General features: G+C 45.9%; 1 protein-coding gene and 1 long non-coding RNA gene across 2 annotated transcripts; one reads left to right on the top strand and one right to left on the bottom strand.

Annotated features, from left to right (window-relative positions):
• The first annotated feature begins 526 nt into the window (after positions 1–526).
• Positions 527–16,490, top strand: LOC134214851 (multiple inositol polyphosphate phosphatase 1-like). The gene is made up of 5 exons (XM_062694140.1): positions 527–950; positions 14,778–14,989; positions 15,055–15,149; positions 15,216–15,452; positions 15,513–16,490. The coding sequence occupies exons 2-5, from the start codon at positions 14,788–14,790 to the stop codon at positions 16,434–16,436; spliced, it is 1,458 nt and encodes a 485-aa protein (XP_062550124.1). The 5' UTR covers positions 527–950; positions 14,778–14,787; the 3' UTR covers positions 16,437–16,490.
• On the bottom strand, positions 6,092–7,468 carry LOC134214850 (uncharacterized). Its single transcript, XR_009979943.1, has 2 exons — positions 7,115–7,468; positions 6,092–7,024 (listed from the first exon to the last, which is right to left on the bottom strand). It is a non-coding gene; the product is annotated as an uncharacterized LOC134214850 (long non-coding RNA).
• Positions 16,491–16,947: the final 457 nt, after the last annotated feature.

The following is a 16,947-nucleotide window of genomic DNA, read 5'->3' as shown; positions in this document are numbered from 1 at the left end:
ACTTTCTGCCCAGGTCAGAAGGTCGTAGTGATGTCAACTATTCCCGTCGAATGCAAAAGAACGACATAATCCTTGTAAGAGACCAGTAGTAAACTTCGAAGGCCATAAGACATGCTCTATCAGGTCGCTATGGATTAATTTGTTTGTTTATTATGTCGCGGACGTTGTGTTTTCAAAGGTTTCTTAAAGTGAATTTTACTTAATAAAATTGTTCTTCCACGTATTAACGACTATTGCATTTTTCTCCACTTTCGCTTCAACACAGCCCTTTGTATGTTGGGGTCATTTCTTTGTGACCCTGTACGAAAGGGTGTTGTCTAAAGAATATATAGAATAAGATGAGAAACAACCAAGCGATAAGTGTCGCGCTCTCACCCGCTTAAACATCGACAATCTATACGTTTTCTATACGCTTCAAAGATGCACACAAACCCAACCGAATCGACTCTTCTCCGGTCGAGCTGCGCGGGTACGCGAGAGAGAAAGACTAGATACGGCGACGAACCCACGCACTACAGCTCCAGTCAGTCCTCAACGGGTTGTCGGACGTTATAGATGTATCATCGTTCGGCTTATCATCTTCGCGCAGGTCTCAGTTCAACAGGTTCATGAGTTTCAGCCTGCATAAATCAACATTCCTGACCGCGGGTGTATTCTAACGATTCTAACTTCCAAAGAGAGAAGAACAGTGGTGCGCTATCATTGCTTCGTCGTTTCGTTCGTGCCATTTCGAATGCATTTGGGACAAGAGCCGCGCAGTTGGGTGTTGTTCTAGGCGCATATATGCGCAGCAGTTCATAAGCTTTGTTTCGGCGCAGACTACGGCTATGCAGCTGAGCAGGTGATTTGCGAAGAAAGACATTTACAGCTCCCGCAGATTATAATTATCATCGTCACGCGTTAATGTGCCATTGCAGTTAGAAGAAATTTGAGTTCAACCGACACGAACGGTAAGTGATGAACTGAAGTGTGTACCCAGTATGGAGTACCGATAGTATACAAACTTGCAATTAAATATTGGCTAATTGTATTGTATCAGCTTGGTACGTTAGGTATCAGTGTTTGACACTCAAGACGAAGTATGGTTTCAAATGGCTTCAATAGCCATAAGGCTTTAAAAGGTTGCCAATAAAATTTTGAAATTAAATATGAACGCCACCTATTATAGTGTTCATAAATCTGTTATTAGTTTTTACTTCCCTGGTGGTGCAGCCCCATATCACATCGTAATGTATCTATGGCGTTCAATTATTCTTTCCAACTTTCGATTCAAGTCAAGAATTTCCCGTTCAAGTTCAAGGTAGAATTTATTTATCACCCTTTGATTGCAGCGTAATAAGCGGCGTCCGTAAACCGGTTGTGGTGACATAATACTCTCCGCAAACATCGATCGCACATGATTATATAGGCATCTACATCTAGGAAGGAACTTGTTTATCTACATGTTTAACGATCGTCATCATCGACCAACCCGATATTACCTCAGCAAGTCAGCAAGAATACGTTGCACTTTCCTTCATATTTTTTTGCTTTATGTTTTCCACTTTCTGTTGAGATGAGATGTTGAAGATCGTTCACCGGTTTCGAATCGCATTCTACCATTCTTAGAATTTCTATAGACGCTTGAGCCTATGTTTCAAACAGAAAGAATGTTCTGCAATGAGTCAACGGATTCAACACATATGCAGCAGTCAGCACCACTGCACAGTGTTGCTTTTTGTCGATTTCGTGCGCTTTTTTAATAGCATCGTTTCTGTTGATTTTTTCGCTGTAGTTTGTTTGGAGGAAACGTTAGATATCATAAAGGGCTTTTTTTGAGAAAATCTGTGAAATGATTAATCCACCTAAAAGTGAGATAAAAATTTTACTTTTTCACCTAAACCGTATATGCGCCTAGTGTCTTCGAGAAAGTTGTAGCGGATGGTATTTTAGGCCACTTTGCCAAAAATCATGTATCTGTGACTTATACTTTACTAGATATGTGACATTTACCGTGGAAGGCCCTAAAATCAGTTTTTGAGCATAACTTTTTATATGTTTCAGGCACTTTTACACCCTTCTACAAAGTTGTTTGGCTAATAAAATACACGTTTTTGTAGAACATTGCGAAGCTCTATCTCTTAAAATTGATAAGTTATGTGAGAAAATATGTTTTTTCTAGGGGTATTTGAGAATCGTATAACTTGGTCCGGCGCAAAATGGCGCAGACAACTTTTTAGTTCTCTGAAGCTGCTGTATGTTGACTCTTGCCTAGCGATTGAAGCTTGTGTTTACACGAAATTACAAACGAGTTATATAGATTTTAAATTTTCTTGTTTTTGGCCTTACTCGTACACTAAGATTATGTATAGGCTATAGGAGCGCACTAAAAACCAATATTTGATGGTGGCCCATAAGCCCATAGTTTTATATAGAAATTCTATAAACTGAGCTGATGTCTGTATGTGTGTATGAGTGTATGTGTGTATGTGTAGACATTTAAAAGACACCGAAGCGATTCCTCCTTATACAGAATTAATTAAAAAAGCAGAGATTTATAGAGGAAGTTTGAAATCGATATAACACACGTGTAATTTCGTGTAAACATAAGTTTCAATCACTAGAGAAAAGTAGAAGAACAGTAGTTTCTGAATCCTAAAAAGTTTTGTGGGCCATTTTGCGCCGGAACAGGCTATTTGATTTCTGAACACCCCTAGAAAAACACCTTTTTCATTATAACTTTTAAGCTTTAAGAGATAGCGCTTCGCAATGTTCCACAAAAACGTGTAGTTTTGTTTGACAAATAACTTTGTAGAAGGTTGGAAAAGTCTTGGAAAAATAGAAAAAAAGTTATGATAAAAAATGTGATTTTAGGGATCTTCCATTGAAAAAGTCACATATTTTTTAAAGTATAATAGTTAGACATGGGGTGTCTTTGGCAATATGGCTCAAAATACTATCCGCTACAGCTTTCCCGAAGACACTATGTGTATATCTAGTCTTAATAAAAAAGTCTTTTAGTTTTGCACTTAGTGTACGAGAAAGGCAAAAAAGGTGTCTTTTAAATGTCTACACATACACACATACACTCATACACACATACAGACATCAGCTCAGTTTATCGAATTTCTATATAAAACTATGGGCTTATGGGCCACCATCAAAAATTTGTTTTCTAGTGCGATCCTATAGCCTATACATAATCTTAGTGTACGAGTAAGGCCAAAAACAAGAAAATTTAAAATCTATATAACTCGTTTGTAATTTCGTGTAAACACAAGCTTCAATCGCTAGGCAAGAGTCAACATACAGCAGCTTCAGAGAACTAAAAAGTTGTCTGCGCCATTTTGCGCCGGACCAAGTTATACGATTCTCAAATACCCCTAGAAAAACATATTTTCTCAAATAACTTATCAATTTTAAGAGATAGAGCTTCGCAATGTTCTACAAAAACGTGTATTTTTATTAGCCAAACAACTTTGTAGAAGGGTGTAAAAGTGCCTGAAACATATAAAAAAGTTATGCTCAAAAACTGATTTTAGGGGCCTTCCACGGTAAATGTCACATATCTAGTAAAGTATAAGTCACAGATACATGATTTTGGCAAAGTGGCCTAAAATACCATCCGCTACAACTTTCTCGAAGACACTAGGCGCATATACGGTTTAGGTGAAAAAGTAAAATTTTATCTCACTTTTAGGTGGATTAATCATTTCACAGATTTTCTCAAAAAGCCCTTTATGATATCTAACGTTTCCTCCAAACAAACTACAGCGAAAAATCAACAGAAACGATGCTATTAAAAAGCGCACGAAATCGACAAAAGCAACACTGTGCACTGTGTGCAATTTTTCTATGAGCGGTGGGGTGATGAACGATGTGATGATCGACGTTGACGATCCGTGAACAGAGTGAAACAACATTAGAAAAAAAATACCCACATGACACAAAATAATTACACCATAAACCATCTAATCAACCATCCGAACAAGCGACGAACTCATTTCTCTTTCTATCTTCCGCTTGCTGTTCGGTTTCATTCAATTAAACACAACCAAATTGGGTAAATGGTCTCATTTGCTTTCCACCCGGCATCGGAAGGAACCAACGACCCGTATCGATTCGATTCGAATGTTCCAAAACTTGCTTTGTTTTATTGATTGAAGAAAATTGATTGGTGTTAACTGTTCTATTCATAGGTGATGATCTCGCTTTTTGCGATCGCGGAAATTTATCATCAGATGATGCGATAAGTGTGAATAGCCTAAACGAAAACAAATTAAGGGTGTAAAGGCTTGTTACGGGCTTCTGCGCCGGGTTTGGTCAGGGAAAATTTTCCGCCGATAAGTTTCCATTGTCAAAACATTTTCCGTGAGTGGGTTTACACTTCAGGATTTTGCTTCGGGTTTTGAGAATCTACGTATCCGCGCCCGTGCTTGAGTTTACACTTCTGGGTCTTTTTTTCCAGTAGGGTGGGAATCTGCATCCAGACACCGGTGGGCTACCGGCGAACGGGGTTTAGCTATTGCCGACCCGCTAAAACCACCCTGTTCACAGACCCTGAGTCTCCCCGGAACAGTCTTTTCGGCATTACTTCTGGGAGGGGTCCGTGCGACTACGCACGCCCACATACTAGCTACCCACTAGCTTCAAATCACAACTAGCTACCCACTAGTTCCTCTACCTCATAACTAGCTACCCACTAGTTCCTCTACTACTTAACTAACTACCCGCTGGTACCTCACCATCCTCACCCTAGCTACCCACTAGTCGGCGCTATCCAACTGCTGCTCGGCGCGCCAATTGCGCTGCAAGATGCTGGCAATCTGAGTGGTAGCGCCCGAGACCGCGTTCCACTTTTCAACCTCTTGACACATCCTCTGGATAAGATTATCCGGAGTAGTGTCCCTCCCGCACACCTCTAGCATTCCGCTCCTAACATCGACGAGACGAGGACATACGAATAGTACGTGCTCGCCAGTTTCGTCGACCCCTGGGCAGTCCGGACAGACGGGAGAGTCCGTATGCCCAAACCTATGTAGGTACCACCTAAAGCAGCCATGGCCTGACAGGAACTGTGTCAGATGGAAGTGAACTTCCCCATGCCTCCTATTAACCCATCTTGATACGCTAGGTATCAGGCGATGGGTCCACCTACCCTCAGAAGAGTTATCCCAGTCCCGTTGCCACTTGATAGTCGAAGTGACTCTAATGGCTTTACGGGCTCCTCTGGTTCCGCGCATGTCGAAACTCTCCTCGTCTTCCCGTATGACTAGTCCAATAACATACACGCAATAACACAAGCAGCATCCCGTGATACCGTGCGGTAGGCACTTATCACTCTGAGACACGCTAGCCTGTGTACACTCTCCAGCTTCTGCAGGTTACGTTCGACCCTAAGCGCCGAGGCCCAAGCTAAGGATAGATACTGCAACCCCAGCTAATAACCTGCGTCTACTGGAGCGCACCTTCGAGCTATTGGACATCATCCTGGATAATGCCACAATAGCTGTCGAAGCTCTCCTGCAGGCGTAATCTACATGACTGCCGAAGTTCAGTCTATCGTCGATCAGCACCCCGAGGAGCTTCACCTCCCGCTTGGAAATGATTTCACAGTCCCCACGCGAACCACTGCCTCCTGTACCGACTTACGGTTGTTAAAACCAACTCTGTTTTGTGATGAGCTAGCCCCAGCTGCCTTGAGCCAGCCAGCGTTATGTCATCGGCGAAGCCAACGATCTTAACACCTGGGGGGAACTTCAGTCTTAAAACACTATCGTACATAGTGTTCCATAGCACCGGGCCCAGGATAGATCCCTGAGGGACTCCTGCGGTGATAGAAGCACTACCCTCCCCTTCATCGGTCTCGTATAAGAGTACGCGATTCTGGAAATAGCTTTCCAAAATGTTGTACAGGCCCACCGGAATGGCCAACCGGAGTAACGAGAGCACGATGGCATTCCAGCTTGCGCTGTTGAATGCGTTCTTGACGTCGAGCGTCACTATCGCACAGAATCGAGTTCCCCTCCGCTTGCGTTGTATCGCTATTTCCGCAGTTTTCACAACCGAGTTGATAGCATCCACCGTGGACCTACCTGAAATAAACTAACACTTGTTGTTATCTCTCATAAAACTCAACCCATCTGTTTATTGCTCCCAGTATTTATAGTATTATAAACAATAGCTTTTGTTTACCACTGATAATGATTACATCAACATCGTTTCACATTCTTTTCTGCATCCTAGCACTATTACTATCGTAATTATTATTCAATTCTCGGAACTAGCCGTCGGTTCATTTCACTTGCTCTGCACTGACCGAAAACACTATATCCAACAATACCTTTCCCTTCTAGTTAATTTCATGTAAATTAAATTAAATTTGATCATATTACTCTTAGTATTATAATAATTCAAAATATGTATTATCAGTTCAAAATTTAGTTCATGTATACAAATGCATCATCATGTTTCTTTTCTTCAGTCTACTTGACCTTCGTGGAGTTCTAGATTCATTTCTAATCAGCTGTTGCACCGGCCGTTGAAAAGGTTGTAATGAGATTGGGTGTAGTTCGCGACTGGCGGGCATGGGTTGTTCTGGTTCGAAACCGAGGAATTCATCTGCGCTATCGTCGGCCTCCGAGAACGTTCGTTTGGTTCCTCGTGCATGGATTTCGCTTCGATCCGCCCTCTCTGGTATAGTACGTGTTCCACCATTTCCGCCTTCGCTGTCAGAGAAGTGGAGCGTACAATGACGCCTTCGTCCACTCTGACTATTCTGAATCTTCACCTGCCCCTTGTGGGCCGAGACGAGGGTTGACCCGATGGCGATCTGGATTCTTCCACCACCGAGATACTGAGATGGTTCAATTTGTTTCCGCTTCTCAAAGCTTCTTTCCGGTTTCCGTCCAATTGGCTCCGCTCTGCTGCCGCTTGATCGATCCCAACGCTTGCTGGACCACCGTCCACCGATTCGTTTTTTATTATACGTTCTTTTGCCGCACAACAATGGTTGTTCCGAATATCAGCGTCACTATTCGACCGGCTGATGGCGAAGAAATACATAAAAGAACAAAGCACTCCTTACTACACAATTCCGTTGACCATAAGTACTAATCGCCCGCCAAGATCTCACCTTGTGCGACTTCCAATTTCTTTCACTTCACACCGTTTACAACAATACCGTCACTGCTAACTATTAACTTCACCGCACCTAATCGCGAAAGTAGCTTTTTTTTTTATCTCGTCGCCACTGAAATAAACTAACACTTGTTGTTATCTCTCATAAAACTCAACCCATCTGTTTATTGCTCCCAGTATTTATAGTATTATAAACAATAGCTTTTGTTTACCACTGATAATGATTACATCAACATCGTTTCACATTCTTTTCTGCATCCTAGCACTATTACTATCGTAATTATTATTCAATTCTCGGAACTAGCCGTCGATTCATTTCACTTGCTCTGCACTGACCGAAAACACTATATCCAACACTACCCTTACGAAACCCAAACTGATTGCTTGACAGGCCGTTCGTACCTTCGGTGTACGGGGTAAGCCTGTTGAGGATAATCCTCTCAAGCAACTTCCCTGTAGTGTCCAGTAGGCAGATTGGTCTGTACGCCGATGGGTCACCTGGTGGTTTCCCGGGCTTCGGCAACAGCACCAGCTTCTGTCTCTTCCACCTATCGGGGAAACTGCGCTCGTCCAGGCATCTCTGCATGGCTGTCCTGAACATGTCCGGGTTAGCGATGATCGCTGCCTTCGGAGCGAGGTTTGGAACTCCGTTGGGCCCCGGAGCTTTGTTCGTGTCAAGGGTTCGGGCCACCGCAAGCAACTCTTCGTTCGTCACCGCTGCCACTTCAGCCACTTCAGCACTCGCGTTCTGCGGTGCTGGGGGTGGCCAAGGGCTTGTGGCATGGGACGGGAAGAGAACCTCGATAATACGATTCAACCTTTCCGGCGACCGTTCGGGAGGCGCCAGCCCCCCTCTGGTCTTCGCCATTACTATCCTGTAGGCATCGCCCCAAGGATTAGCATTGGCGTTCAGGCATAGGTTGTCAAAACACTTCCTCTTACTGCTACTGATGGCAAGAGGGGGCAAGTTGACCGAAGGTCTGCGATTGCTGCACTCCACCAGTATGCTGGAGGTCTACCGTTCCTCGGTGGTGCCCTCCTCTGCATGCTGGCATCGCATGCACGTGACAGGACAGCTGTCAGTGCGTCCCCTGTAAGACTGTCGGTGTTACCCTCCAGTCCCAGCGCCGCGGTGAAAACTTCGCTGTCGAAGCTTTGGGCTTTCCACCCACGGACCTGACGGGGATTCCTCAACCTCGACTGCTGCACACCACAGCTGATCACGTAGCGGATGGCTAGGTGATCGTTGTGGGTGTAGCCCTCGTCGACCCTCCAGTTCAGTCCCCCGGCCGTCATTGGCTAACACGACCTCCAACTTTGCTAGAGCCTCTAACAAAGCTTGACCTCTCTGATTGGTGCAGCGGCTTCCCCACTCCACCGCCCAAGCATTGAAGTCCCCCGCTATGTCAACCGGTTTCCGACCTACAAGGTCGGACGATAGGCTATCGACCATCCGGGTGAATTGCTCTATTGGCCACCGTGGTGGGGCATAGCAGCTACAATTGATCTTAGCTATGGCGACACCTTCGACAGGTGTGTGTACGACCTCTTGGACCGGAAACCGCCATCTTGGAGTCGTCCGCGACCCAGTTTCCGTTATTGACAGGGACACGGTACGGATCTGCAAGAATAGCGACGTCGGTCTCTGACTCAGAGACCGACTGCCACAGCAGCTGCTGGGCAGTAGCACAATGGTTAAGACTCAACTGTGCTACCCGCACGGCGATTTCTTATTGCCACCACCGAAGGGACAAGTAGGTCCACCCATAATATGGTTACGGGCCTGCTTCCTACTAGCGCAGATAAGGCACCTTGGTGCTTTATCGCAGGCCTGCGCAAAATGTCCCTCCTTTCCACAACGACGACACAGGTTACTTCGGTCCGGCTTCTTGCACTCCCATGACTTGTGACCAGATTCGAAGCACCTAAAACACTTTTCGACTAAAGGTGGCTGGAATATGCTTACTGGGCATATTGACCATCCAACCTTCAGTTTCCCGATCGCCAGGACCTTTTTGGCGTCCGCTACCGGTAACTTGAACCAAGCTACCTGCGTGCCAAAGGGCCCACCTCTAAGACGAATAGAAGACCGCTCGACTTCTATATCGCACTGCAACTTTAAAGACGAAATGAGGTCCTCTGCCTCGGTGACTTCGTCCAGCTGTTTACACCGGAGTCACCTCGGTGGCCAGAGACCTCACTTCCACTCCCTCACGCAGGACCTCCTGGGCCAACCTCTTATAGACGGTACCGCTCGCCTTTGCTCCACGCTTCAGCACCAAGATCAGTTCGCCTGCCTTGGTGCGTCTGACGCTTCGCACAAGCTTTCCGGCACCTCGCATGGTCTTAAGAACGTCGGCGTACCTCTCTTTGTCGGTCTTGACCAACAAGGCTTCGCTTCTGTCCCTAAGTTTCCTTGCGGGGTGAGGACCCTCTTCTCTCCTCTTAGCTCTGCTAACGAGCTGCCAGGGATTTTCGGTCCGCTGAGCAGTCGTCGCAGGTTGGCTACCATCACCCTTGAGTTTAGTAGCCTGGGCCGCACCGTTGCCCTTCCCTCGTGGTTTCGCCTGATTGGGTGCCCTCTCTCGACGATCGGGCGCCCTATCGGACTCGACCGTATCGCTGTTCGTAACAGTAAGGCGCCGCTTAACGTAACCGGACCGACCCTCTGACTGCTGCCGGGCGCGTTTGGAGCGCGCCGCAGTCCCTCCCTCGCCGACACTCGGGGTGGTACCAATCACCTCTCCAAGGAAGGAGAAGGGTTCTGCCGGAGTACGTGTCTCCCCCTTCTCGCTTCCAACCTCCCTCCTGGTGAGCGTGCCATGTTCGCGTTTTACCGCTTGAACCGACTGTCGAAGTACCAGAAGTTTCTGTTTCAGATCCTTGCTGATATTGTTTCGACCGCTCGTGAACTCGATGATCTCATCGAGCTGCTTGGCGACTAACCGGATACCGGTTAGAGGCTCGCCTGGTGTGTTGACTGCCTGAGCATCGCTCTGGCTGTCAACCCCTCCCGCTGGGGTAGTGCTAGTCCCGTGCAAACTAGCTACTGCCTCAACACCATTCTCCTCCCTAGTGGGAGGAGACCTCGCTAGACCCCTACTTGCGAAGGGATCTCCCGCTGCGCCTACGGCGTCCCTACCTCTGGAAATTAGAGTACTTGACATAGCTCATGGGTCCCCCTTGCAGCTGCCATCGAATCCTACTGATGTAGTCGCCTCTATGATCTCATGGTTGTCTATGCTTGCGAGCAAGCAGGGAGGCCATGCGTGGGTTGACACTTTCGTGTTCAGAGCCAGATCGGCGTTAGTCAGGGAGTTCATCTGAGCCTACTTCTGTCTGGTCACCAACCAGACAGCACAATTGGACAGCGTGTCACAAGGCCCGCCACGGTTTTATGGGACGGAAGGCAGCCTTGCCATTAGGCCACCCGCCATTTCGAGTCGGTTTTACCCGGCTCTACTAAGGGAGAAGAATGACTCGGCTGTCAGCCCTAGCAATACACAATATAACAATATACAAAACACACAACCTTTAACGTGCCTGCCAGAACCGTAATTGAGACTTAACTGGCAGTCTAAGTCTCAATGCGCTAACCAGCGCTCCCTTCGGTGTAGTCCATTTAGCCGCCTAGCCCTTCAACTACCGTTGATACGCTATCGTTTCCAGCGAGCACCGGGCTGAGGCGAACTACGCTGCCCACCACACTTCTGGGTCTGATTCGGATTATAGGCACTATAGGTTCCATAGACGGGCAAGCAGATGAAGCGAGTGATGCGGTGGAAACCCATTAGCGAACGAATCTGTATGTTGAGGATACGGGGCAAATTCTTCAATTACAGCCTAATCAACGTTTACGCACCGACAAACGATAAATCCGAAGTTTTATGAATGGAAATAAGCCTATAATGATAAAGCCTATGGAGAGTGCTCAAAGCATGACGTGAAAATTGTTATCGGAGACGCTAACGCTCAGGTCGGTAGAGAGGACTTTTTCCGTCCCATAATCGGTAGGGAGAGCCTTCACTCCGCTACCAATGACAACGGCCTACGGCTAGTAAATTTTGCTGCTGCCAGAGGGATGGCCATCAGTAGCACCTACTTTGCACGAAAGAACATCCGAAAGCACACCTGGAGACACCCAAATGGTGAAACTGGCAACCAGATAGACCATGTTCTGGTGGATGGGCGCCATTTCTCCGATGTTATCGATGTCCGGACATTCAAAGGTACGAACATTGACTCTGATCACTACCTCGGTTTCAGTAAAATTCGATCACGGTTGTCAACAGTATTGAACGAAAGATCACAGCGAACGATGCGTTACAATATCCAGCGATTGTCGGCGGAAGGAGTATTGGCTGAGTACTGCAGAAGCTCGACGAACGGATAAGTGCAATCAACGTTAGCGACAACACCAACGATCTATGGGAGTCGATCCATGGAGCGGTGAGCACAACAGCACGAGAAGTGGTAGGTACTGCACAGGGGCGACCCAGGACGGGTTGGTTCGATGTGGAGTGTCAGAGAGTGACAGACGAGAAGAACGTTGCCAGAAGCCGGATGTTGGTGTCGGGTACCCGATCGAATAGAGCAGCAAGAGCAGCCGAAAAACGAACCCACCGCAGGAAGAAGAAAGAGTATGAAGAACAAGTGATTAGCGAGGCGCAGGAAAAAATGGAGCAGAACGATATGCGGAGGTTTTATGAGTCTGTGGCGTGCGGAGAAAGACAGTGCCATCTCCCGGCATGTGCAACGACCAACAAGGGAATTTGTTGATAAATAAAACCAAAGTGGCTGTCAGGTGGAAGCAACACTTCGAGACTTTGCTGAATAGTGGAAGTGACGGTGCATCGGTGAACAGAATCCAGGTTTTCGCGCACGGTAATGGCGGCTCTGTTGATTTAAAAGTGTATCCGTCCCCGTACTTCTTTGACATCTGACTTGGGTTTGACATTTCGATTACCCTCTCCCCTCATCCTGGAACAGGAGGAAAACGGAATGTCAAACCCAAGCCAGATGTCAAAGAAGTACAGGGACGGATACACTTTTAAACCCACAGAGTCGCCATTACCGTGCGCGAAAAGCTGGATAAATATTAGCGACGATGGACAAGCTGTGGAGTCTGTGGTTAAAAAAACTGTAAAAGCTGAAAAACATTAAGGCTGCGGGGAAGGACAAGCTCCCGGCTGAACTTCTCAAACATGGCAGTGAGCAGCTTTATGAAGTTCTGCACCATATTATGTCGAAAATATGGGAAGATGGGAATTGTCCACTAGCTGGTTGGACGGCCTTATTTGCCCTCTCTTTAAGAAAGGGCACAGACTGGAGTGCGCCAATTACCGAGGAATAACCCTCCTTAATTCGGCGCACAAAATTATGTCCCGTATTCTGTTCAACAGATTGAGACCGCTTGAAGAGCCCTTCGTCGGCGAATACCAAGCAGGTTTTCGTAAGGGCTGATGTCGACGGACCAGATGTTTACCCTGAAGCAAATCCTTGATAAATTCCGGGAGTACAACTTGCAGACATATCATCTGTTTATTGATTTCAAGGCGGCGTACGATTCAGTGAAACGGAATGAATTATGCCAAATTATGCTTGAACATGGTTTTCCGGCGAAACTGATACGGCTGATTCGTTTAACGTTGGACGGCTCGAAATCAAATGTAAGGATTGCGGATGAAATATCGACGTCATTTGTTACCTTAGATGGATTGGATGATGCACTCTCGAATCTACTGTTCAATATAGCGCTCGAGGGAGCGATTAGGAGAGCTGGTGTGCAAAGAAGCGGTACCATTATCACAAGATCGTACATATGCTCCTGAGATTTACGGCGATATCGATATTATCGGGATTGATCGCCGTGCCGCGAGGTGGTGAAAAGGCGTATTTCAGCTAATTATTATTGACTTCGTAATCAGCTTAAGTTCCGTAGTCGGCAAACGAAAACAAAACTCGCGCTATATACTACTCTGATTCTTCCGATGGCTTTATACGGCCATGAAACATGGACGTTAAAGGAGGCTGATCGGAGAGCTTTCGGAGTGTTTGAGCGTAAGGTGCTGCGGACAATACTCGGCGGTATACAGGAGAATGGTATCTGGCGGCGTCGCATGATTCACGACTTGTACCAGGTGTTTAAAGGGCTGGATATTATTAAGCTTATTCAACACGGCAGACTATGGTGGGCTGGTCACGTTGTTCATATGCCGGAAGAACGTCAAGCGAAGATAATATTTAGTAGAGAACCCGGAAGAGGCCGCAGGCTTCGTGGAAGGCCGCGTACACGATAGCTTTTTGCAGTTCAAGTGGACTTGAGGGCGCTCAATGTTCAGGGCGACTGGAAGCAATTGGCCCAGGATCGACCCAAGGAGCACACATGTGGTATAGAGGTTTCTGTAATTTATATACAACTGAATTTGACTACATTTAAGTTGTAGCAACCAAATCGATCTAAATTGTGCTGCTAGGGGAGTCCATTGGAGAAGGATACTCCATTCGGCGTAGGTTCATCGAAGAGCTGTAGCCCATCAAGTATCAAGTAAGAACTTACTCACTGACTTGGACAGCTGAAATGTTGACTCGAGTGCTTCGAACAGCTTCTTCAAGTCTCAGCCAGTGCTCGTCGAAAAGGACCCATCCGAAGCATGAAATCTAATGGCGCTTCCAAGGTCGATTGGCTGTCGGCGGAGGTGTTCAGGGCTGATCCTATGCTGCCAGTGTGAATGTTGTTGCAACTATCATGCAGTATTTTGCCCCACTCCGCATCATTCTGGAGCAGATCAAAAAGTTAGAAATGTCCCTTTATTAGCTATTTATTGACTATGGATGGGATTTCTGTTGTCTTAACCGCGAAAATCTATGTGGCGCCCAGGGACGCAAGCGATTTTCAGATACGGTCGGAGCTTTGTCTGACCCCAATCGGATAGTCGCTGATGTGAGGCAATGACGCATTTCATCTCCACTGTTACTTCTCAGCGTAATCGATAAGATTTTGGTGAGTGCAATTGTGCAGTAGACCGTCTACCATACCTTAATCTGCTTTGGCAGATTGTATTCTAACTGCAATCCTCCTCTATTTCATCCATGGGACAATATTGCCTGATTTTCTCAAAATTGCACGCGGCGTACCCTTCGGGAAAGGTACCGCCGCGCTTTCCGCACCCCGTTTACTTGATTCTTATGGGTGAATAGCATTGCGGTGTATCGTTTGGCGCGGCCGTACCTTTCGACAGTCATTCGCCGCGTGAAGTTTTGTGCAAGTACCCATTTGGGAACATTACAAACGCCGCGCAGTGTATCATATCCAGAAAATCTGACAATATATGTTCTACTGGTCTCCAAAAAGTCAAGACACCCCCCCCCCTTTGATAATAAAAAAATATTAAAACGAAAAGCATATAAAACTCCTCAGATTTGTTAAACAATGTTTTGATTTGATAATGTTGAATGTTAAAAATTTCTTTTTGTTGCCCTCAAAATATTATTTTTGGGTGAAAAAATCCGAGGGAGAGTGGTACATACTTTTTTAAAAATACATGATTTTTTCAAACCTGATTATTTTCACTGGTTTCACTTTCTGCCATAAATATCACCAAATATTCAGCTTCATTACTACTATGAAATTTCCTTTCCCTTTTTCTATTTTACAGATATCTTACGATGGTTAACATTCGCGCCATCGTTCTTAGATTCATTGTGATCTTCCTTTACATTTCCATCGCCCACGCGCAGAGCAACAGATGTTGTGAGGACTACTGCTACAGCCATGATAATGACCGGAGCCAGTCAAAACATTTTGCCACCAAAACTGCCTACGAAGTAATCCACGGCTCGTCTTCTAGTCGGGAGCATATTGTTCCAAGTAAGTTAACAGTTTGGAAACCTGATCTCATATCACTAATTCGAATCCTTGCCATACATCCTTAGATTGCATTCCATCTAAGCTTTGGATATTGAGTCGTCATGGGACGAGACTCCCGGGAAAAAAGGATATCGAGTTTCTACCGAAGACTCTAAACAATGTAAGGCTAAGGTCGGCTTAAATCCTCTGTGAACACGTATTTCTAATATCGAACGGCTAATTGCAGCTCCGTGAATCCATATTGGACAACTACGAAAATCGACGTACGGCTCCTGATATGGGTCGGATGTGCCCGGACGATTTGGATCTGCTTAGATCGTGGCGGTGGGATCGGAACGTTACCGTTGATCACGAATCTTTTCTCACCGATCAAGGATGGAGCGATTTGAAGTTGCTGGCCAGACGGGAGAAGGATCGCTTCTACGAAGTTTTTAATGGGCCTTATGACAAGCAACGGTATTTAGTAAGTATGCGATCTTGAAATTGATAAAGTTTGAAACTCATAGAGCATTTTTATGTCTAGTTCCGTCACACGAAAACGCAAAGGACCGAAGCCAGTTTCAAAGCGTTTGTGGAAGGATTGTTTGGGGATGGTGCGTACAATTTCATCAATGCGGAGCCGGAGCCCAACGACGACACACTGTTAAAACCATACGATTTTTGCCCAGCATATGATGCCAATAAGGACAAGAACAAGCAACCAGATTCTGAGTTGAACAAGTTTTTGAGGTCCCGCTTGTACCAGGAAACTTTGGGTGATATCTCGGCACGATTGGGATTCCGCTACAATCTGAGCTCTGATCAGGTTGAAGCCATGTGGGATGCTTGCAGGTACGAGCAGGCTTGGCATCTACAACAATATAGCTCTTGGTGCAGTGTCTTCACCAAAACTCAAGTGAACATTCTGGAGTACAAAGAAGATCTTAAGTACTACTACCAGAATAGCTACGGGTATGAGAAAAGTTCGGACCTGGCTTGCTACGCGGTAGCCGACATGATGAAGCATCTGGGACGTGCGGATGGTCAACAAGTCGTTGCATACTTTACGCACGAGTCGGAGATTCAGATTTTCTTGGCTGCATTGGGTGCTAAGAAGGATAGAGAGGCACTTCGAGCCGATAACTTCTACGCTATGCAGAACCGCAACTTCAGATCTAGCGAGCTGACTCCGTTTGCCTCAAATGTTGCGGTCGCCCGGTATCAGTGTGCCGACCCGGTCGAACCGGTGAAGGTCATTTTCTTCCTCAACGAGAAGGCACTGATGTTCGACTGGTGCCGAGTTGGTTTGTGCAATTGGTCGGAAGTGGCTCGCCGGTACGAGCGATTTACCAAAGGAGACTGTGCTAAAATGTACTGCGGTGGAAGTGGCGCCTCCAGCAGAACGATGAATTGGGCAGTCATGATGAGCGCTTTGGCCATTGCGGCAGTTATTTTAGTACAACGATAGTTCTAGTATAAGGAAACAGTATTTGAAGCGATAATAAATTATTTTTAGAACGAACTTACTGAATAAAATGATTAGGAATAAATGAATATAATTTTTTCCTGGGTAAGGCTTCGTGGAAGGCCGCTCTCACGATGGCTTTTTGCAGTTGAAGAGTTTAGGGTGACTGGAAGCAATTGGCCCAGGATCGAGTCCAGCGGAGAAGGATACTCCATTCGGTGTTGGTTCATCGAAGAGCTGTAGGTAGTTCATCAAGTATCAAGTAATTCCGTTTCTACTTTGCACATACAACGGTTAGCTGCTGTTCAAGAAATCGCTCTTAAAGTTAGAAACCTGTATACCTGGTTGGCTACAGCATTTTGGGATTTTCTTTTTGGTAATGGAAACTAGTATGCGAGGAATTACAGCAATTAAACAAGAACACTTTATTAAAGTAAACTAAATTTGAAACACGCGTCCTAACACGCGAGTAACGATTTCAATAATGAAAAAACAGGAAACTTTAACAAGCGCA

The sequence above is a fragment of the Armigeres subalbatus genome, chromosome 2 (genome assembly GCF_024139115.2).
Source record: "Armigeres subalbatus isolate Guangzhou_Male chromosome 2, GZ_Asu_2, whole genome shotgun sequence".
NCBI lineage: Eukaryota > Metazoa > Arthropoda > Insecta > Diptera > Culicidae > Armigeres > Armigeres subalbatus.
Note: the sequence above shows the minus strand (reverse complement) of the source record. Positions and strands in the feature narration are given on the sequence as shown.